General features: G+C 37.8%; 1 protein-coding gene across 3 annotated transcripts in view; it reads left to right on the plus strand.

Moving 5' to 3' along the window:
• Positions 1 to 3,682: 3,682 nt before the first annotated feature.
• Positions 3,683 to 23,647, plus strand: part of LOC115214318 (endoplasmic reticulum-Golgi intermediate compartment protein 2) — a 61,165-nt gene continuing 41,200 nt past the window's right edge. Inside the window, exons 1-3 of one of the 3 annotated variants that reach the window (XM_036504946.1) lie at positions 3,683 to 3,697; positions 13,333 to 13,480; positions 19,244 to 19,391. In XM_036504946.1, the coding sequence (XP_036360839.1) occupies positions 19,277 to 19,391 (115 nt within the window). In that variant the 5' untranslated portion in view covers positions 3,683 to 3,697; positions 13,333 to 13,480; positions 19,244 to 19,276. Of the gene's footprint in view, positions 3,698 to 13,139; positions 13,249 to 13,332; positions 13,481 to 19,243; positions 19,392 to 23,647 lie in introns of those variants that run through there. The other 2 variants (XM_029783493.2, XM_036504945.1) reach the window with 2 other exon arrangements.

Below are 23,647 nucleotides of genomic sequence, written 5' to 3' on the forward strand. Positions count from 1 at the left end.
TTGTGGGTAGTAAAGAAATAGGTATTTCGTCTGTCGCTACGTTCTGAGTTCAAATTCCGCCAAGGTCGACTTTGCTTTTCATCCTTTCGGGGTCGACCTTGAAAAGATAAAGGGCAAAGTCGACCTCGGCAGCATTTGAACTCAGAACATAAAGACGGATGAAATATCGTTATGCATTTTGCCAGGTGCACTAATGATTTTGCCAGCTCACCGCCTTATTAAAAAAAAAAAGCATTGAAAGAAAGTCGAGAACAAGACAGTCAAACCGAACATATATCAATGTCACTAATCTTGGTGACGTTACCTCTCCCACTGACTAAAAACCACAAAGATTCGAGTACGACTCATTCTCAGAAAAGAACTCATGGGAAAATTTTAAATCAGCACAACAGGCTTTTTAAATATACGTCAATCATATACTATGATATCACAGCAGACAATGTGTTGAACACTAGATCTATTTATTGTACCTATTTACAGTTAGGTTGACTAATCTGGACTATTGTTGAGAATAAAACTAGCTCAGCGTTGCTTAAAAGATTTAAAAACTCGTTCCATCACTCAGAAAAACCAACACTCTACCAGACAATTCATGACTGATTCCTAGCAGACTTTTTTGCTTTTTGTTGAAATACAATGCCTTTTCTCTCGATTAGATTAACATGAAATAGTAACCACTCTTTATCGCTACGTAGAAGAAGGTCACTTCACTTTTATCCTTTCAAGGTCGATAAAATAAAGTACCAGTCAAGTACTGGATCGATGTAATCGACTTGCCTACTCTCTACTAAATTGCTGGCCTTGCGTTAAAATTAGAAAAAAAATTAGAAATAATTGTTGTTATATAGAATTGACCTACTGTTAAGATATATCGCTTATACGGTATATCGTATATTGTTGTTAGGTGTTTGTTCAAATCAGCTTTGTCTTCCATCCTTTCGGGATATGTCTGTGTCTCTACCTTTCACGCAGTCGCTCTCATGTACACACCAACACGCACATGCTCTCTCTCTCTCTCTCTCTCACACACACACACTCTCTCTCTCTCTCTCTCTCTCTCACACACACACACACACACACACACACAAACACATATTCACTCCCCCACCCCATATACACAAAATAAGAACCATTCAAATGCTGGAAGTCAATGGTATCGACTTACCCCTAATTTGAGGCCTTGTGCCTCAACTACAAACCGGTCTAAATAAAGAAAACATATTATTAGGGCTGGATTCAAACTTGATGAGGCCCTTAGTTATATAAAACTTAGGGAAGACTTGCCAACTAGTATAGCCAGAAGGCTGAAGCAGGGATGAAGAAGTGAAGGACTGAAAGGATGATCCTCATAGAGTGACATTTTGACGTGTATTATGCTTTGCTTTCCATGAGGGACAAGCAAACTCAATGGCTGTATCTGGCAACACGAGCACCATCTACACCATTGTTCCACTGGTCTCATAGAAACGGTCTTGTAAAAATGCCTTTTAATTATTTTGAATCCCCTGCAGATTCTGAGGTCCAAAGTTGTACGTTGTTTATCTTAAACAACGACGACTCAATCTTTCATTTTCGAGCGATGAATTATTCTATATCCTTACTTTAAAAAGAAAACAAAGGATCTTTTCGGTTTGACCGGCAGTTTTTTTCTTGCGGTGTCATATGAAATTGTCACCCATAATCATGACCCTAGTATCGATCTATTGCATTTCAATCCGTTTTAGGGTTAGAGTTAGGGTTAGTTAGGGTTAGGGTTAGGGTTAGGGGTGGGGGGAAGGGCATATTTTTTCTTCAGAAATGTAAATAAACCCAATCTGTTTCTTAAACGAGGGACATATTCATACGGCAAAGAATGTTTTCACCTCAATAGACGTCATTGATTGGTTGAACTTGCAGAAATTGAAGAAAAACAACAACAAATATCTTACAAACTATAGAATTTTCTCAATAAAGCCAAGAGAAAAAGATGTTTTATAAACACATTCTACCAGTATACGGAGTTTAAAAGTGTTTAGTTACGTGGAAATTATTTTTAAAAACTGCCTGTCAAACCGAAAAGATCCAAACAAAAATTATACAATTTTGAGTTCTTTTGTTTAAGGTGATAAAGTAAGATTTCAGGGATACTTAAAGCTGATATTTCTGAGGGTCTAAAAACCACAGAGGGAATTCTTTTTTGTCTCGCATAATATAAAAATTTTGCATGGATGAGGAAAAAGTGAGTTTTTATACAATTTTGGGTCAAAAACCATCCTACGCCATTAAACGAGGATTAATTTTATTGGAGCAATTTAATATTGTTATCACGTCTCTCTTTCCCTCTTTCCGCCACTTCTCTCTTTCTCCCTCTCTCTCTGTGCATGTAAAGTACTCATGTACGTTCGTATATCTCTGTGATCATGTTTGTAAGTACACAGATTGTAATAAACGTGTTTCGTCTATGTGTATGAGGACATGCATAAATGCGTGCTTGTGTGTGTATGTGTGTGTGTGTGTGTGTGTGTGTGTGTTTGTGTATGTGCACACATATCTATAACACTGTATGTATTCTCACACCTCTCTCCCTTGCACACAAAGGCCTCCATATATATATATGCGCATGTGTGTGTCTGTGTAGGGTGGTTGCAAATCATAAAGACTAACCACTACTACACGTCGATATGAATACACCCCTATATGTGTGTGTGTGTGTGTGTGTGTGTGTGTGTGTGTGATATAAATTAATATTGTATAGAAAAGAAATGAGTGATGCAGTAAAGAAAATGAAATAGACCTGATAGCTGTTCGGTGAAGCGTCGCATTCTGTTTCAAAGCAAACAACTTTTTGCCCATACAAAATTTGTTTGTAGCAACAGTTGTCGACAAAAGAGAAAATCTTTAGGCGAGAAGTACAGTTTTATATAGGTCATGTCTAACAAACCTATAGAAACACACACACACGCACGCACACGCACGCACACACACACACACATCCTCTTTCTCACACTCACACACACACATTCTCTTTCTCACACACACACACACACACACATTCTCTTTCTCACACTCACACACAAACACATGCATTCGCTGGAATGTACACATATACACAAACACCCACATAAATAGACACACGTATTACCTTTCTCTGTCTCGCTCTGAATCTCTTTCTCTCTCTCTTTCTCTTTCTTTCTCACACACACACATACATTCACTCTCACGCACACCTATACGTAAACACCCGCACCCACATAAACACACACATTCATACATCACGCTCTTTCTTTGTCTTTGTCAATCTGTCTGTCTACCTTTCACACATTCACTCTTACAGAAACTCTCCTACACACACGCACATACATCACGCTCTTACTCTATATGTGTCTGTCTGTCTGTCTGTCTCACTCTCTTTCACGCAGTCGCTCTCACGCACACACCAACACACACGCTTTCTCTCTCCCTCTCTCATACACACACACATATTCACTTTCGTGAATACACATTCGCTTTCGTGCACACTCACAAACATTTACACACACACACACACACACACTGTCTCACTCTCTCCCTCCGTCCTTCATTCACTCCCTCCATCACTCCACCTCTCTCTTTCTCTCTCTCTCTCTCTCTCTCTCTGTCTTTCTCAGTTATGTATACATAGCTACATAACCACAGACATATATAGGCTGTATACGCTACATACAAAGCATTCACACAGGTATGTATACATTTACATAGGTGTATTTGCATGCGTGTGTGGGTGTATGGGTGTGTATGTGTGTGTGTGTGTGTGTGTGTGTGTGTGTGTGTGTGTGTGTGTAAGTGTATGTGTGTGACTTTATGGAAACTAAAGATCTTGTTAATACTCTTCTCAGAGCTTCGACTTACAAAGAAAAAAAAATGGCGGCAATCGGGAATCCAAATTGATTTGACGGCAAAATGGCTGCTGCATTAAAGCGTCGTTACGACATAACTTAGTGTTCACTTTCCCCTGACTCCTTGCTTTCTGGGTTCAAATTCCACTAGGGTCAATAAATAAAGTACTAGTCTTGTACATTAGTGTGGTGAAATCATTAGAATGGTCGAACGAGTTTACCTTGCGGTGTTTATGCCGTTTTTTTTTTTTGCGATCTGTGTTCATATCCAGCCGTGGCCTATTTTTAGGCCATTTATAACTTTTAAGCGAAATAGCACGTCTTTAGGGCATCAAAGGAAGTGGGGACACCACAGAAATAGTAAATGGTTTACGGCACCCAAAGAAAAAATCATTTTCAACTTGCTAAAATGATATTCGAAGTGGTTTATATGATCGGAAATATAATTTCGAAATGTTCATGGTGTCAGTGAGGATCTTATCAAAGACTTTGCAATTGAAAGAAGGAGAAAACTTTAAAAATATTAATAAAGTGAAAATATACAAAAATAAATCTTATTTTCCACCTCTGTTAGTTTTGTTAGCATTTCGAAAAATACATATTTTATGTTTTATTATTGTTTATATTTTGAATTACGTATATGTAAGGGGCACCGAAATCTTTCAAGTGCTTAGGACCTCTATGGATCTTAATCCGGCCTTGATCATATTGGAGGGTAGAGTTAGTCCATCGCCTGGTACTTGGGTGCCTTTACGAGAGCTCACTCTGTTGCAAGCATTCGGATCACCGATCCGAAGATACCTCCTCCTCCTCCTCACCCCTCCTCACCCCTCCTCACCTCCTCCTCCTCCTCACCTCCTCCTCTCCTCCTCCTCCTCACCTCCTTCTCTCCTCCTCGTCTCCTCCTCCTCGTCTCCTCCTCCTCGTCTCCTCCTCCTCGTCTCCTCCTCTTCGTCTCCTCCTCCTCGTCTCCTCCTCCACGCCTCCTCCTCACCCCTTCTCTCCCCTTCCTCCTCACTCGGATATCCTAGAAAGGGCCACAAACACTGATCTCCACCCACCAGCTTGGCAATAAGAAGAAGGAAAAGAGCCACAACAAGAACGTTAATAACAACAGCAACAATGGCAACAATAACGTTAACGATGACTGAGACACCAGCAAAATGACTGGGGCATTTTAGTTTTAGTTTTATGATTCTGACATAGTACAATGCCCCACGGTGTATGCGTGTGTGTGTGTTTGGGATTTTTCTTTTATCAATCTTATATCATTTATCTTTTACTTGTTTCAGTCACTTGACTGCAGCCATGCTGGGGCATCGCCTTGAAAGGTTTTTAATCGAAGAAACTGACCCCAGGACATATTTTTTTAAAGCCTGGTACTTATTCTATCGGCCTAACCAGTAAATTACGGGGACGTAACCACACCAACATCAGTTGTCAAGCGGTGGGGGGTGGCGAGCAAATATAGACATAAAGACACACACACACATACATATATATATATATATATATATATATATATATACGACGGGCTTCTTTCAGTTTTCGACTACCAAATCCACTCACAAGGCTATAGTAAAAGACACTTGCCCAAGGTGCCACGCAGTAGAACTGAACCCGGAGCCATGTGGTTGAGAATCAAGCTTCTTACTACACAGCCACGCCTGCGCCTATCTTTAACTTTTTTTCAGTCATTGGACAGCAGCCATGCTGAGGCACCGCCTTGAAGAATTCATCGAATAAATCGACTCCAGTACCACTTTTGCCGAATTGCTAAGCAATTGGAATGTAAACAAACCAATACCGGTTGTCAAGCAGCGGTAGAGGACAAACAGAAACATAAAGACACACACGCGCGCACACAAATATATGCGTATAACAGGTTTCTTTTTCGTTTACCAAATCCACCCACAAGGTCCGGGGCTGTATTAGAAGACACTTGCCCAAGGTACCACGCAGAGTGACTGAAAGCAAGTCCCCTAGGAAACCAACCTTCTTTAGCTACACAGCCATGCCTGCGCCATTGATAGTAATTTTTGTTTTGTCTAAGGTTTTTATGTTATTGGTAGAACAGTTCTGGGTCAGTGTGAACGAACAGACCTACGACCTACAACCGTGGCAAACTCATCTTTTTTCACATTCAGTGTATCTTGGTTCACTTTATCCACTATTTGCTCTAGGGGATGATTTGAAGGATATTTGACTGCTATTTTGGCTATTTCTAGCACGGCGAGCGGCTGCATAGAGGATCCATCGTTAATTATTTGTTGCTTACAACTTCTTATCCTCTTATTTAATTCTGTAAGTAACAAATTGAATGTAACTGTTCAAGGTAAGATTAAATAAAGACCAGGCGTGGCCGTGTGGTAAGAACCTTGCTTCTCAACCACATGGTTCTGGGTTCAGTCCCACTGCGTGACATCTTGGGCAAGTGTCTTCTACTACAGCCTCGGGCCGATCAAAGCCTCGTGAGTGGATTTGGTAAACGGAAACTGAAAGAAGCCCGTTGTATATATGTATGTGTGTGTGTATGAGTGTGCGTGTGTCGGTATTTGTCCCCCCTTCCATCACCACTTGACGTCCGGTGTTGGTATGTTTACGTCCCCGTAATTTAGCGGTTCGGCAAAAGAGACTGATAGAATAAGTACTATGCTTAAAAATAAGTCTTGGTGTCGATTTGTTCGACTAAAACCTTTCAAGGCGGGGCTTCAGCATGGCCGCAGTCAACTGACTGGAACAAGTAATATATATAACACACGCGGAGGCAGTAACACTACCGACGCAACCATCACCTCCAGTGGCACCACCACCGGCACCACCAGTACCAGCACCACCAGAATCAACACCATCAGCAGCAACAACAGAGGCACCGACGGCAGCAACAACATCGACAACGACAGTTCGATATTTAAGAGATGAGGAATTATGTACATTATTTACAATTGACGGATATTTGTCCTCATCTTGTTTGTTGTTAACGTTGCGGCTGATATACCCTCCAGCCTACATCAGGTGTTTTGGGGAAATTTCGAACCTGGGTTCCCGTTCCTAAGGTATTTTTCAATGCTGTTGTTGTTGTTGTTGTTATTACTATTATTCAGGTCACTGCCTGGAATCGAACACGGAATCTTGGGGTTAGTAGCCCGCGCTCTTAACCACTACGCCATGTGCTCGTGGGCATAATAATAACAACAACATCGAAAAATACCTTAGGAATGAGAACCCAGGTTCGAAATTTCTCCAAGACACATGATGAAGTCTGGAGGCTATATCAGCCGAAACGCTGTGTTCACAACAAATAAGATGAGGACAAATATTCGTCGATTGTAAATAATGTAAATAATGTATCGACAACTACAACCGCAACAAAAGCAGCGGCAGCAACAACAGCAACAGTAATGATAACGGCGCAGCGGTAGCAGCAACAACAGCACTAGTAGGCACCACACCGACTCCACGCATCCAAGGAAACACATTAGATGCGCCGGAACTTCTTTTAAGAAACGTCTTTCCAACCATAGATCCTCTTTCAGGGTCCCGAAAGGAGATATGTAACGTCGCTGGCCAGCCATATCTGGCAACAGAAAGAAAATGGAATTCCATACTCAATATCATGGATCCCCCACCGTCCGGGTTCGTACATCAATGGAACGAATCGCTGCAAGCTATGCGTAGCCGAACGCATGGAAATCGTGAAAGACTCTTACATACTAGGGACCATACTGAACTCCAAAACCTAGATTTTCGGTTCGTGCTTGCATTTCAGGAGATTCCTGTTAGTGTTTTTGGAACCGGATAATAGCGATATTAGCGATAATTACACCACAACTGGAAATTGATGACTGGTGGGAGTGGGAAATAGCCCTCTACTTTTTACCCTCATAGCCGACAGGTGGCTTAGCTGAGGGAGGACGACACAGCCGGAAGCCGATGACCAGTGGCAAAGGAAGATAATCTCCATTGTTTATATCTGTATCGTTTCCCCCTCCATTTTGAAGAGGCTTTAGGCCAACGGGTCTTAAGGTCTGAAGATACGCCATAAAGGTACCCTTTATGGCGAGAAATCCAGGGTAACCCTATAAACCGGCCTTCACCATATAGGGTGCACTACTTCTTAAAGTGTGTTACTTCGCCGGATTTATGTTTTTCTAAAAAAAAAGCCGATGTATGTATGTATGTATGTATGTTGCCGAAATTGCGAGGATGATCCGGTTCTTGACTGAAGATTAGAGGCTTCAAATGACCCTTCCTTTTTTTGTGTCGTCTATTTGAGTGTTTTGCGTTCTTGTCCCATTTTGTATTTTTATATATATTTTTTATACATATATTATTGCGGCGTAACGTACATCTTGTATGTATGTATGTATGTATGTATGTATGCATGCATGCATGCATGCATGTATGTATGTATGTATGTATGTATGTATGTATGTATGTATGTATTACACTTTGTGTACAGGACATCACCAACGAGTGAAAAATACGTAAACACACGAGAGAAAAGTACAGGACAAAATACCAAAAGAAGATCACTCCTCATCAGTTGCCGGACTGTTTATAACTCCTATTTCGTGCTTTTAATGACAATATGGGGAAATTTTATAAGACAGAAGCACCGAGAGATTTTAAAAATATAAAATTCATGGAGAGTTAGAGCTTCGAACGAACAAACAACGACAGAGTAAACAATCAACGAAGGCAAACGTTAAGGGCCGTGGTGACTAGCTGGCAGAATCGTGAGCACGCCATGTGAAATGCTTAGCAGTATTTCGTTAGCCGTTACGTTCTGAGTTCAAATTCCGCCGAGGTCGACTTTGCCTTTCATCCTTTCGGGGTCGATAAATCAAGTACCAGTTACGCACTAGGGTCGATGTAATCGACTTAATCCCTTTGTCTGTCCTTGTTTGTCCTCTCTGTGTTTAGCCCCTTATGGGTAGTAAAGAAATAGGTATTTCGTCTGCCGCTACGTTCTGAGTTCAAATTCCGCCGAGGTCGACTTTGCCTTTCATCTTTTCGGGGTCGATAAATCAAGTACCAGTTACGCACTAGGGTCGATGTAATCGACTTAATCCCTTTGTCTGTCCTAGTTTGTCCTCTCTGTGTTTAGCCCCTTATGGGTAGTAAAGAAATAGGTATTTCGTCTGCCGCTACGTTCTGAGTTCAAATTCCGCCGAGGTCGACTTTGCCTTTCATCCTTTCGGGGTCGATTAAATAAGTACCAGTTACGCACTGGGGTCGATGTAATCGACTTAATCCCTTCTCCCAAATTTGAGGCTTTGTGCTTCCAGTAGAAAGGATACATCTATCCATCCATGCACACACACACGCACACACACACAGACACACACACACACTTATGCCATGCTCGAGTGCGAAAAAAAAAATAGTGGACTCAATTAATTAATTGGTATTTTGTGTTCAAAAATTTCCGTTTGACAAGGGAATTCAGAGAAAGTTACTTGTGGTATGCTATACTTTCCACAACATTCATGAGCAGAATAAGAAATAGTCTCGAACTTGGTTCGTCGAAATCATACTGATTTTCGAATACTGCTGGGTATTTTTAGCAGTATCCGAAGCGATTTCACTTATTATGCAAGAAATATTAGTCAATCTCAGCTCAAACTTCACTGTAAAAAAGTGGCATCTTAGATTATATGGTGTTAAAGATTAAATAAATCTCTGACGGTATCGATAATGAGTGTTCCAGTTGTGCGATCAACGGGACAGCCTTGTCACTGAGTTTGCGTATAGAATACTGAATTTTTATGAAGTAATACTTTAAGGATACACAGACACGTACACTCTTGGGTGCATGTCTGCGTGCTTAGCATACTCTGTACTAACGGTACAATAATTCTGCATATGGATTATTTTGCGGGTAAATAGACACATACACCCTTAAAATAATCCTTACAGAGAATCAGTGTAACAATGTATGACAAGACTACTCATATGAATTACAGGGCTACAGGTGCAGTCCATCCTACGGGCTTCCTTGCAGTTTCCACTTATCTTCTATTTGATTCGAAGATGACTAATCTTTAGTGTCGATTAGATTGCTCTGTGCTAATTGTTCCAGTTCTATACTCTCCGACTTCTTTTTCATTTTGAGGCAGATAAAATACCAGTTTTATACTGAGATCAACCTTCTCATTCTTTCACTCGTTCTTTCTGTCTGATTGTTTTTTCGAAGAGATCTGGAAGAGATCGACTGTAGTCGGACCCGTGAAGGGATGGGTTCCGCCTGGTTTAAAATTGTTCGAGAGACGTCGGTGTGACGACATTGTTTGTAGACTTCATCAGAACAAATTAAAGCCATATGATTTTGTAAATCAAATCAGGTAGACAAAAATATATTATAAAAGACTGTTGTTCAAGATGTTACATTGCAGGAACGAACATCAACATAGCCACCCACAACAGTTAGCAAAAGCGACCAGGTCAAATACGTTTGGGAGTGACGGATAAGCGTAGGACTTAGTAAAGCATTCACTTTTGATTTAAATTTCAGAATATTATGTAGTCAACTTTTGAAGACTACAGGAAATGTACCGAATACAATTCAACTACAATATTCAACCAGGCAAGTAACTACATTAAAGTTTGTTCACAAACTCGTAATTAGAAGATTAAGCCGTTAGTTGGACAAACATAAGTGACTGAGCAAAAATTGAGATGAACATTCACCAAATTTGAAATACAAATTCATTCATTAAATTCAAATTCTGCTTAAATGCTCTAGGATGTCTGTTATCATATGTAAAAGTGGATTCATAAAAGCACTCGCAGATCTTTGACTTTTAGCTACTCCCAGAAATTGGCATATTTACTTGCACATGAGAAATGTCAAGGTTATTTTAATTGAGTAGTGAGTTGACAAGAAAAAAAAAAACTCATAGAAAACCAGACTAAATAATTTACCATGCTTGTGTTTCATTTTTCTGTTTCCCGAGAGTTTAAACTCCGCTGAAGTCGACTTCGCTTTTTCTAAGTAGCACTCAAATATTAGGGTCATTATAATCAACTTCCATGCAGCTGCTCGCTTTGTTGACTATTGTACTTGAATTTTATTCAGTAAATTTCCTGTAGTCTTCAAAAATTGGATACTTATTGAGTTCTATGCTTATCCGTCACTCCCTAGCGAGTTTGACCTGTTAACATTAAATAATTATTGTGGACGCCTATGTAGTTTTAGGCAAATATTGATACATTCTCAGAACATCCCACACTTCACGCAGCGGAATATCGAGAATGCGACAGCCTGAAGGGAGTGTGTGTGTGAGAGAGAGAGAGAGAGAGAGAGAGAGAGAGAGAGAGAGAGAGAGAGATATTCGGTACTTGGATCATACTCGTTTTCAATTTAGTAGCCAGGAACAACGTGAAATATAATGCTTGTTTAGAGACACATCACTCCTCCCGGTTTAGGAATCGAACTACAATCTTAAGATGATGAAGATAACACTCCTAATCACTAGGCCACACGCCTTCAGTAGTCCCATAGAACTAAGCTTAATTCCTGGTTGTGTGGCGTCAAACAGTCGAGAGATAAATTCCAACCGAGATACGACGACAGTCTGCAGCTAATCAACGAAACAATTAACAGAGTTATTGCTGCTTGAAACAACAGTGTCCAGTTATACATGTTTGCTACCAGGTGGTGGACTGTGGAGAGTTGTATTTGGAGTGCAGACACAATATTCTTCCCTTATAATAAGGATACGAATCACCGACCGCTGCATCTCCCAGCTGATTGTCTAATATATCCAACTGAATAACTCCTCTGCGGTTCCAATTTAGGAAATAATACACCACGACCTAAATGACACTGCTAATGTTACGACACTGATCGAATGCTAGAAATAAACCCAATCAAGTGAATATATTGATTTAAAATTTTGGCACAAGGCCAACAATTTCGGTCGGGTGGGGGGGGCTTAAGTCGATTACATTGACCCCATTGTTCAACTGGTACTTATTTCATCGGTCCCAAAAGGATGAGAGGCAAAGTAGACCTCAGTGGAATTTGAACTCAGAATGCGAAGATGGACGAAATACCGCTTAGCTTTTAACCCGGGCGGTTACAATTCTGCTTGCTCGTTGCCCTAATCAATTGATTATATTAATATCTGTATATCTACAGTTCTAAATTGTTGATAGGTCATATGACACAGGTTATTTCAAAGCTTATTCGAAGCAACTAATTCAGGAGACGAGAGACGGATGAAACCCATAAATGGGTAGTTTTGTTCAGAAAATCGCATTCCAGATATGATTAAATTTGTTGTTTCTGTCAGGGACAGTTGGAAGAGAAATAAGTGCACCATGTTTGTTCGAGAGAATTCGGGGTTTGCTTGACTAAATAAATAAATAAAATAAAAAGAACTGGGGGAAATGTGCGTATTTTGCACATTCTACCAGTATACGAAGTTTCAAATTGTTTAGTTAACTAGAAATTGGGTTGAATTCTGGCTATCAAAAGGAAAAGATCCCGTATTTTTTTATTATTAGTTTTTACTGTTCTTGTGAAGACATGTGGCTTACTGGTTAAGGTATTCGACTCACGATCGTGAGTTCAATTCTCGGCGACGCGTTGTGTCCATTAGCAAAACACTTTATTTCACGCTGCTCGAGTCCACTCTACTGGTAAAAATGAGTAGTACCTGTATTCCTCTGTCACGCTGAATCTCCCTGAAAACTATGAGTTCAACCACTCGCGAGTTAATTTCACGAGCGGGCTGTCCCGTTGATTGGATCAACTGGAACCATCGTCATCGTAACCGACGGAGTGCCAATTCTGTCCTTGTCCATTTACTTTTTTTTTAGATTGTATTCTTAAGGAATAAATCTAAAAACAAAATAAAATCAGGACTAGTACAGCTGCAGTAACAACGGGGTTTGGTAAGAATTCTGTTCCTTTTACATTTTAATTTTATTGAAAAATAAATATATAAATAAATGCGGCTATGTAGCACGAAGTTTGATTCTCAATCACATGTTTCCTGGTTCAGTCCCACAGCGTGGCACCTTGGGCAAATGTCTTCTGCTATAACCCTGAGCTAACCAAAGCCTTGTGAGTGGATTTAGTAGACGGAAACTGAAAGAAGCCCGTCGTATATATATATATATATATATATATATATATATATATATATATGTGTGTGTGTGTGTGTGTGTATTTGTGTTCTTTCCCGTCACCGTTTGACAGCCGGTGTTGTTTTGTTTACATCTTCGTAATTTAGTGGTTCGGTAGAGAGAGAGAAAGAGACCTATAAGTATCGGGTATAAAAAAATAAGTACCGAAGTCGATTCATTCGGTTAAAACACTTCAAGGCGATGCGACAGCGTGGTCACCGTCCAATTACTGAAACAAGTAAAAGATAAAATGTATGTAAGTAAAATAATCCGAATCTAAATTCCCCGTTTCCTTTCCATGACATTTTACATTGACGAATATTTATTTTTTTAATTCCAGGAGTTGAAGTTAAGTTATTCCCCTTGTTTCAAAATGGTGGTGACGTGGAAAAATACTTTGTCAACAAGCTGATACTGTCCACTCGCCGGTGTTGTATTTATTAACGACCTCAGACACATGCCTTCGCAGGCTATAATTCAAAATACCGGTGAGTTATAATGATGATACTGTTATTATGATGATAGAGCATTGGCGTTATTAAAATAAAATCTGGCGATCCCAATCGCTTAGTAAATTAGAACTGTAGTTTGATGTGTTAAAACCACCACCACGTATGAAAAACAATAAAATAACCGTTTATATAAACATTATTGATGTTAGATATAAATATAATTATAAATTACATTAAATATAGATATAAAAATAAAAAGAAACATTTATACGTATGTATATGTGGCTTGTTAAATAAGTTAGTTTTCGATGTGTACGCACTTAGCTGAATAGTCTAGAAACCGAAGTTTGTGGACCCAGAGTTAGAAAGTGTACACAAAAAAATATTGCGAACACCTAAATGTAAGGAAAGATAGAAATGAAGAAATAAAATGCAGAATATATAAGGCCTTTTCATAACCGCAAAAATCAGTGTTTAAATGACAACTGATTCAGGTGTTTATTACACGTATAGCTAGTTGTTGTCGTGTACAAACTATGTCCCAACTTGTGTCGTAATTTTGTAAAAATTGCTAATTGTAATTATTTCGGTCGTTAATTATAAATGTTGAAGATGTATGATAAATTTCTATGGTAATTATAAGTTATTCATTTGTTTACCGCTGATATGACCACCACCACCCATTTTTGTTAAACAGGAAAAGCTGATGCAAAGGAATTTTCATCTGTTAATTTAATAATTCTACACATTATTTATATTTGCGTAAGTTACAAATACACGTCTATGTATGTGATGTGTGTATATATTATGCTTTACTAAACTAGGGGATTTGACTAAATCTTAAAATGTAGCTTTAAAGATTTTGATTCTTCATGTTATTACAAAATAACTTTCTAACATAGGTAGAAGCGCTAAATTTTGGAGTCAAAGGGACAGTCCTCTAGATCGATCTCAGTACTTGATTGGTGCGTTATTTTATCGATTAGGATGGGATGAACAACTAAGTTAACTAGAAATCACAAAAATGGATATTTAAGGATGACTCTGTTGAAAAGTTACGATATCAATTTAAAACATAGAATTTTATTCAGCTTAGTTTTATTTTGGAGTCGTGTCCTTACTGTAAACTATCACAAATTTTTGTGTATCTTTAATGCCTGTTACAACATTAAACTAACGGACATGGGCGATATGCTTGACACACAGTGGTCATTTAAGCATCAGTTTTAGCAGTTTTGAATAAGGTTTTATTTGTTCCGGTTTTGACTCCACACTGATAATAAAGTCATAGTCTCAGGACAGGTTGTTAAATCACATGCCAAATAACTACACTCCAGGAATTTACAAAGATTGTAAGTTTCTCAAATTAAAATTTAAGCTGCCAAATGTAAGAAAAAACAATACCCTTCCTTCGTTATTATGATAACTGTTTTGATATATCTTGAGATTGTAAGTTCCTAAATTCTTCATTTTATTATTTGATCTATTGGGAAAGTTGGCAAGATGGTAGAAGCATTAGCAAGTCAGACAAAATGTTTAATAGAATTTCTTCTGGCTTTTTACATTCTAGGTTCAAATTTCAGTTTTTGCTTTTTATCCTTTTGGGGGTCAATGAAATAAGTACGAGTAGTCAACTTACCCTATCCCTTAATATAGTCAACTTACCCTATCCCTTAAAACTGCTGACATTGTACCATAATTTGAAACCCCTATTTCACCTACTGGTAAGTCTGTAGTGAAAATGTCAGATTTGGTAAAACAACAAACAAAACACATAAAGAAATTTGTGTTTAGTTATAGGCCAATGATATTGATTTTGCCTTTTATCCTTTCTAGGATAAATAACCAGTCCAAGAACTGTTTCAACTGAATTAACAATACTGTTTCACAAAAATGAGTGGTTTTGTGCTAATGTAAAAAGCCTATCTCTTGCTGAAACCCTTTTGGTTTTTTAGTTAAAACAATGAAATGAAAAAAACTTTCATCCTTTAATTTTTTAAAAAGTGTATAGCAGTTTTATTTTCAGATATAGACTAACCAACTGTAAATATAACTTGATAGATAGTTGGATAAATTGATATTTTGCTAGGTGAAGCGGTGACTATGTAACTAAATATATTGAATAATTGATTCTCAGTGAGCTAAAGGAAGAGGTTGATAGCTAGCTAGATAAATAATACAAAAATGATGCATGAGGTAGAATAAATTATTTTGCTGTGGGCATATATTTCTCTTCTGCACTTTGTGGACTTTTTATACTTCAGTTTACCAACACAGATTATAGCTTCATCTTCATTCATAATTCACTGAAGGATTAATGCTGATGTAGGTAACCCCCTGGAAGACTGTTCTATTGAGACTGTTGCTCGCACATTTATGTAACTATACTTACCATTTACAATATGGACTTAGGTTTTCAGTAATTCAATATTTCGTCTTTTATTATAAAATGTGAGGAGTTCAGGTAAATACTATGACAAACACTTTTTCATGTTGATGCCAGTTGTTAATCCAGTTGTTAATCTGACTGAACAGATGTTTAGTTAAAGCCATTCCAGCAATGGCTGTCACATAATTTTTCAGATACTGTACCCCACTGCAGGCCATGTTACCCAATGTGCTCTTATTTTAAGATGGTAAAATGTAATCTGATGGATATTAGGTTGCTATTTTAAGCAAGTTCAATGATCACATTGAGAGTTCCTTGATGGAGTGATTAACTTTTTGGATCTCAGAGGAGAAACTGGGAAACACAAAATCTGGCATCAGATTTTGCAGGGGAAAATGCTCATCACTTTTTATTATCCTTTTTTCTTTTATCTTTTACTTGTTTTAGTCATTAGACTGTGGCCATGCTGGAGCACCACCTTGAATTTTTAACCAAATGAACCAGTACATTTTTTTAAAGCCTGGTACTTATTCTGTTGGCCTCTTTTGCTGAGTTGCTAAGTTATAGATCATACACACACTAACACCAGTTTCTAAGTGGTGGTGGTGGTGGGGGAGGGACAAACACAGACACAAAAACACACACACACACATCTATATCTGTCTGTCTGTCTATCTATCTGTCTGTCTGTCTGTCTATCTATCTATCTGCCTGTCTGTCTGTATATCTATCTGTCTATATATCTGTCTGTCTGTCTGTCTATCTGTCTGTCTGTCTGTCTGTCTATCTGTCTGTCTGTCTATATATCTGTCTGTCTGTCTATATGTCTGTCTATGTATCTGTCTGTATATATAGCTATCTGTCTATCTATCTGTCTGTCTGTCTATCTATCTCTATCTATCTATCTGTTTCTCTGTCTGTCTGTCTACATATACATATACACAAGGGGCTTCTTTCAGTTTCTGTCTACCAAATCCACTCACTAGGCTATGCTTAGCCCAAGGTTATAGTTGAAGACATTTGCCCAAGGTGCCAATTAAAAGTTTAAGTATTCTCAGCTATTTTCTTGCATAGAATTCTTATAGGAGCCAGTGAAGAAGTTGATGTATTTGTTTAGCCTGCTCAGTCTCCTTCCACATAATTTCTTTTGCATTTCAAATGGAATTCCTGTGTTTCAACCATAAATCTTATGACAACATATCTTAGAATATAAAATAGGATGGCCCATGATGTTCCTGTAAAAAAAATGTATTTAATTAAAAAATTTAAATTTCACAGAAACTTGTTACATAAAACAATATCTAGAAAGCTGTAATGCAAAAAAGTTGTTTGATTTCTTGGTTATTTGTCTCATTTTGGGATGTGAACGGTTTAAGGGGTGGTAGATGAGGTTGGATTGGCGCCAAAATTTACACTGGGGTGGGGGGTAATGGTGTGAGGAGGGCTGCAAGTTGCTTGGGGCTATCGTTTGGTTGCCATGGTGAGAAAAATTGAGTTTTATGGGATAGACAGGTTGCGCTGTTTGAATAATGGTGGCTTTTCGTGTTGCTGCAGGGGCTAGAGGCGGTTATCTTTAATTGTGGGTGTAAAAATTTGAGGGATTTTGGAAAGGGGTGGGGTGCATCAGCTATGGTGATGATGAGAAGGAGAAAAGAAAGAGTAGAAGAAGAGAAAGAAAAAAAAAGACGATAAAGACGAAGAAAAAGTAAAAAAATATGAAAAAGTAAAAGAAGAGGGCAATAAAAAGAACCAGGCAAAGAAGATGAACAAAAGAAGAAAGGGAAAAGGAGACAACATGCACAAAACAACACTACCACCAAAACCCGAGCGAAGCACGGGTCAAAATAGCTAGTTACTTATAAAGTGAAAAAGGAAAGAGCACAGCGCCCAGGAATCTTAGAAACAATTTTTCAAAACCTAGAATAAACTACCTGCATCAGTTGTCAGTACACTGCATCATTCATTCATAAAAAATTCTTTGCTTCCTGAAATTCAACACCACTACTCGTGATGTACTTTTGCATTCTTTTTCTCTTTATGGCTCTTTTACTATAATTTTTTTTGTCTTTTTTTTCTGTATACTATGCATGTACTTTTGGCTGTCATTGCTGTCTTTCTTTGCTTGACCTATTATTACTATCAATCCCCCTTTACCCTCCTCTGACAATTTGTAGTGCACCTGTGCATTGTATCCATTAAGCTTATTATTATTATTGTTAAGGCAGCAAGCTGGCAGAATCATTAGCACGCTGGACAGAATGCTTAGCGGTATTTCGCCCATCGCTACAGTCTGAGTTCAAATTCCACTGAGGTCAACTTTACCTTTCTTCTTTTCGGGGTCGATATATTAAGTATCAGTGAAACACTGGAGTCGATATAATCAACTAGTCTCCTCCCTACCAAATTTCAGGCCTTGTGCCTTCAGTAGAAAGGATTATTATTATTATGAGGGCAGTGAGCTGGCAGAATTGTTAACATGCTGGATGAAATACTTAGCGGTATTTTGCTCTCGCTACATTCTGAGTTCAAATTCTGCCGAGGTTGACTTTGCCTTTCATCCTTTTGGGGTCGATAAATTAAGTATCACTGAAACACTGGGGTCAATGTAATCAACTAGTCCCCTCCCCACAAATTTAGTAGAAAGGATTATTATTATTATTATTATTATTAATCATTAGCAAATTGGACAAAATACTCAGCAGCTTTTTTTCCAGCTGTTTATGTTCTGAGTTTAAATCCTGCTGAAGTCAGCTTTGCTTTTATTTTTTGAGGGTTGATAAAATAAAGCGCAAGATGTGCACTGGGATTGATGTGATCTACTTAACCCCAACACCAAAATTTGAGGCTTTGTTCTTGACAGAATCATTAGCATGACAGGCAAAATGCTAAGTGACATTTCATTCATCTTAATGTTCTGCGTTCAAATTCCACCGAGGTCAATTTTGCCTTTCATCCTTTCAAGGTTGATAAAATAAGTACCAGTTGAGCATTGAGGTTGATGTAATCAACTTATTCCTGCCCACAGAATTGCTGGCCTTGTACCAAAATTTGAAATCATTATTATTATCATTAAGTACTGGGGTTGGTTTGTTTGCCTAAAAATTTCAAGGTAGTGCTCTAGCATGGTTGCAGTCAAGTGTCTGAGACAAGTAAAAGATAAAACAAAATATATATGTACCATATTTTAACGTGTATAAGGAGTCCCCTAATTTTGGGGGCTTAGAATTTGGAAAAAAAGTTTTGTGACTATAATACTATCCATGTATGAGAAACTCCCATATTTTCTTAACCTAATTTTTGACAGAAAAGGGTTCTTTATACCTGTTAAAATATGGCATATAGTATTTGATTTTAATTAATGTCATTTAATATAAATATTAATTGCTGGTTTTGTTTCTGTTCCTTTCAAGATTTTTTGTGATATATTTTAACTACAAACAAAAATGCGACGCTTGAACATTGTTAATAGGAAGCAAACTTTAAAAGTTGTTAAAGAACTTGATGCTTTCCCCAAAGTTCCTGAGAATTACAAAGAAACCACTGCCACTGGTGGTGGAGGTATGTATATTATTTTTTTTCATGATTGGGGTCCACCACATTTAGGTGGCATATATACTTCGTGATATATATTTGAGGCTTTGTTCTTGATGCTTAAGAGGAGGGACTCTTAAAGTCAAAACTACCATAATAAACACATTGTACCGTACATGAGGGAATGCAACTCTCGAAGCAAGCCTTTTAAAAACATATGTTGTTAGCCAGCAGGAGGAGATGTCTTCCTGGGGCTATAAACAACAGTAGCATCGTCCCTTATGGGTCTGCCACATTTAAGTGTCAAATATACTTCACGATTATGTGCTGCTACTGTTTGTGTCTTGCTCAGAGATTTATTATTGCTTGTTTCTCCAATTTTGAGATCAGCAACAGTTTATCACTGGGAAAAGCATATGGTATTTCATGTTTTGAATGAGGCGCAGGGTGATGACAGGTTACTACTCAGAAACCCGGATCTGTGTGTATCATGTAAGGCTGGAGATGGGAACAATGATTTCCCTTCGCAAATACTAATCGGACACAGACAGTGTGTTGTTAACCAGCTAGAGGTGATATCATCCTGGGGCTATAAACAACAGTAGCATCATCCCCTATGGGTCTGCCACATTTAAATGGCAAATGTACTTCACAATATATATATATATATATATATATATATATATATACATACAATTTAAAAATAGGATAAAATCTTTATAAGAATTTATCAAGTAGTTAGTGTGAAAAACCTCATAAGGGAAAAATTTATTAATTATTCCCTTTAAATATGTTTATTTATATTAAGGGCATTACTATACATAAATGCCTCACACTAGGAGGGACTCTTAAAGCCAAAACTACCATAATAAATACATTGTACCGAATGTGAGGGAAAGCAACTCATGAAGTAAGCTTTTTAAAAACAGATTCAGCTGCAGATCATATGATTTCTTAATTAGTGCACAAAATGCACTTTTTAATCGTCAGTGCATGCATAATCAAGACACAAAAATGAACAAAAAAATCAACATACCAGACGAACACCAAATGTAACCAGCATAGTACATAGAATTGTTCACACTTATATATCTGTTCATCTGGTATGTTGATTTTTTTGTTCATTTTTATGTGTCTTGATTATGCCTGCATTGACGATTAAAAAGTGCATTTTGTGCACTAATTATGAAATCATGATCTGCAGCTGAATCTGTTTTTAAAAGGCTCACTTTGAGAGTTGCATTCCCTTGCGTTCAGTACAATGTGTTTATTATGGTAGTTTTGACTTTAAGAGTCCCTCCTAACTCGAGGAATATATGTATAGTAATGCCCTTAATATATACACATTATATATATGATGGACTCTCCTGTTGAAGTCAACATATGAGTGTTCAGCCTTTGCTGAACAACCTGCACAAATGATTTGTTTATAGTGATAAAATGTATGTGTTGTACATTAGCTCACTATCCCCATCAAATGGACGTTGACTGAACAGGTGCATGGTGTAACATGCTTCAAGAGTTGAAGTGATCGTAGAGCAGTGTGAGATGAAGAGTTTTGTTCAAGAACACAATGTACCACCCAGTCTACGAATTGAAACTGTGATCTCACAATCATGAGTGCAACACCCTAACCACTAGACCATATATATATTAACCTTTAGCATTTAAACTAGCCATATCTGGCTCAAATATTCTATCTGTTTTATATTAAAACTAGCCAGATTCAGACTCTCACACCTACCCTACAATGTCGTTCTAAAAATAAACTATCACATCAAAATCTTGCTGCTGCAAGATAAAGCATAATTAATTTAAAACATTATGAATAAATAAGCATTACATTTGATAGAGTAAATTGAATGCTGAAGAGTTAAACTATATGAAAGTTGAACTTTCACATTTAACATTGATCTGAAAGGTTGTTTAGTGTTTTGGTTACATATATAGAAGTACATCTCAGAGAGAAAGATATGAAATTCCATATAGAACTAGGTTGGAGCTCTGACTACCTGAAAACATTATGGCATAGAGAAAACCAAGCAACTCAGGTGTGATAGAAGGTGCAGATGAGGGCAGCTGCATCAAACTCTCTCATGCACCAAATATCAATTGCTAAAAAGCATTCGTGAAGTAAAATCATGTAGCAACACCGAATGGTGGTGCCCCAGCATGGCCACAGCTCTATTTGATTGTTGAGATACAACACTAATAAAACAGGTAGACTATTTGGGCCAGATATAACCAGTTTAATTGGTAAAAATGTTAAGTATATTATGTATAGTAACTATCATCTTTATTATATATATTAACTGCTATTAACTACTCTTCCAACTACAATTTTATAGTTACTAAGTATAGTAACTGCTGTCTTTTACTAAGTCTATTTACTTATATGAAATGCTTACCCTATTATAACTGATGATGATTTTAATAAACAACTGTTGTTTTTATTAAGTATATATTAACTACCACCACAAAGACAAAAAAGGACTCCAAATTTGCCATCAAGATGTAGGACAAGATACTGCAATAGCCTGGGCTTCAGAAGTCCACAGCTCTTCAATATCCTCCCGAAGGACCTGAGATGGGGTGGATGCAGAGGTCTTTAAAATAAAGCTGGACCTTTTCCTGTCAGGTGTCCCAGATGAACCAACTTCACAGCAGGAGGTGCAGATGAGGGCAGCTGCATCAAACTCTCTCATGCACCAAATGTCATTTGCTAAAAAGCATTTGTGAAGTAAAATCATGTAGCAACACCGAATGGCAGTGCCCCAGCATGGCCACAGCTTGTGAGCTGAAACTAGATGAAATGAAAAAATGAAAATGAACCCTATAGTTACTGCTGTCTTTATGATTTAACTACTGCTATAATGACAGCAGGTTCCCAGCCATAGTTAGTGCTGTTTTTAGTAAATATATTATGGACAACATCTGTTATGCATAAGACTAAATAGTTTTATTGAATATACACATTTCTTCAAAATTTTAATTTTCTAAGACATTGTTGGAAACACAGTTGCATTAACATCATTATGTATTTGACTACAGTTTTGCAGAGGACAATTTTGGGTAAATTTGGAGTTAGATGATTCAAATTAACCTAATTTTATAATCAGTGCATTTATCTAATAAACTAGCTCAGGGTGAATGTTATGAGTCATTGGATCATAGAGATACCATTGGAAGGACTGATCAAGTGATACTTTGATTGCAGATCTGTACTGCAAGCTAACTAAACCTTTGTTATATAGAGCCTTTACTGTCCACAGCATTCATATACATTTGTTCCATAATGCCTAATTAAGAGCTTGATAGATAAGGATTTGGTTGAAACTAAGATCTGGCAATCTGGGATACTCTCAGTAAGGCCTACTGTAATCCTTAATAAAATAGTTCTATTACATTTTACACATGGAATTACCTAGGAAGGTAAAACAACTTCTTTGCATGTTTTCCATTTGTATCACAGTTTTTAGAATAAGTACACACTCTTGCAAACTTACCCACCTGCTCTAGCTGATCCTCTGTCCCTTTTCCCTCTTATATTCACCTTCTTGTATCTTGAGGGTAACCCTGGCACTTTGTCACCTGGTTACCACCACCTTTTTCTCTCCTTCCACCTGCAACAGTCATGTACCTTTTCTATGATAAGATACCTGTTCCTGCCCATCTATCATACATTAGTCTCTGAACAGCTGGCATAAAGCCTCTTTCCTTTCTACTACACAATCCACTCAGTTAGGAGGTGGGGACTTGTCTTGCAAGTTACTTGGTGGCCTCACACATACCAATACTGCAAAAAGAGTACCCAGTACATACTGTAAAGTGGTTGGCATTAGGGAGGACATCCAGCTGTAGAAACCATGCCCAAGCAGACATTGGAGCTTGATACAGCCCTTTGATTTGCTACATCCAGTCAAACCATCCAACCCATTCCAGTGTGGAATATAGATGTTAATTGATGACAATGACACTGTATCCCTGTATAATTACTAAAAGAGTAGGCCTCAAAAAGCTCTGTCTAACCCATAATGATATTAATGATAATATATTATACTATTGATTCCTTATGACCATATATAGAGTCATTTGGATGTATTGGAGATATAGTTAATTGAATCATCCTTAGTATATTACTAGTACTTCGTTTTTATCTTAGAAGCAAATATCAAGTGTATATGATGTTGCTCTGAAAGGTCTTCATTTCAAATCCTCTTTAAGGTATTTCCTTGTGTTTGTGAAGTTAAATCTACAAGTTTTAGTTCCTGTTATACATCATG

This window comes from Octopus sinensis, linkage group LG7, assembly GCF_006345805.1.
Source record: "Octopus sinensis linkage group LG7, ASM634580v1, whole genome shotgun sequence".
Taxonomy (NCBI): domain Eukaryota; kingdom Metazoa; phylum Mollusca; class Cephalopoda; order Octopoda; family Octopodidae; genus Octopus; species Octopus sinensis.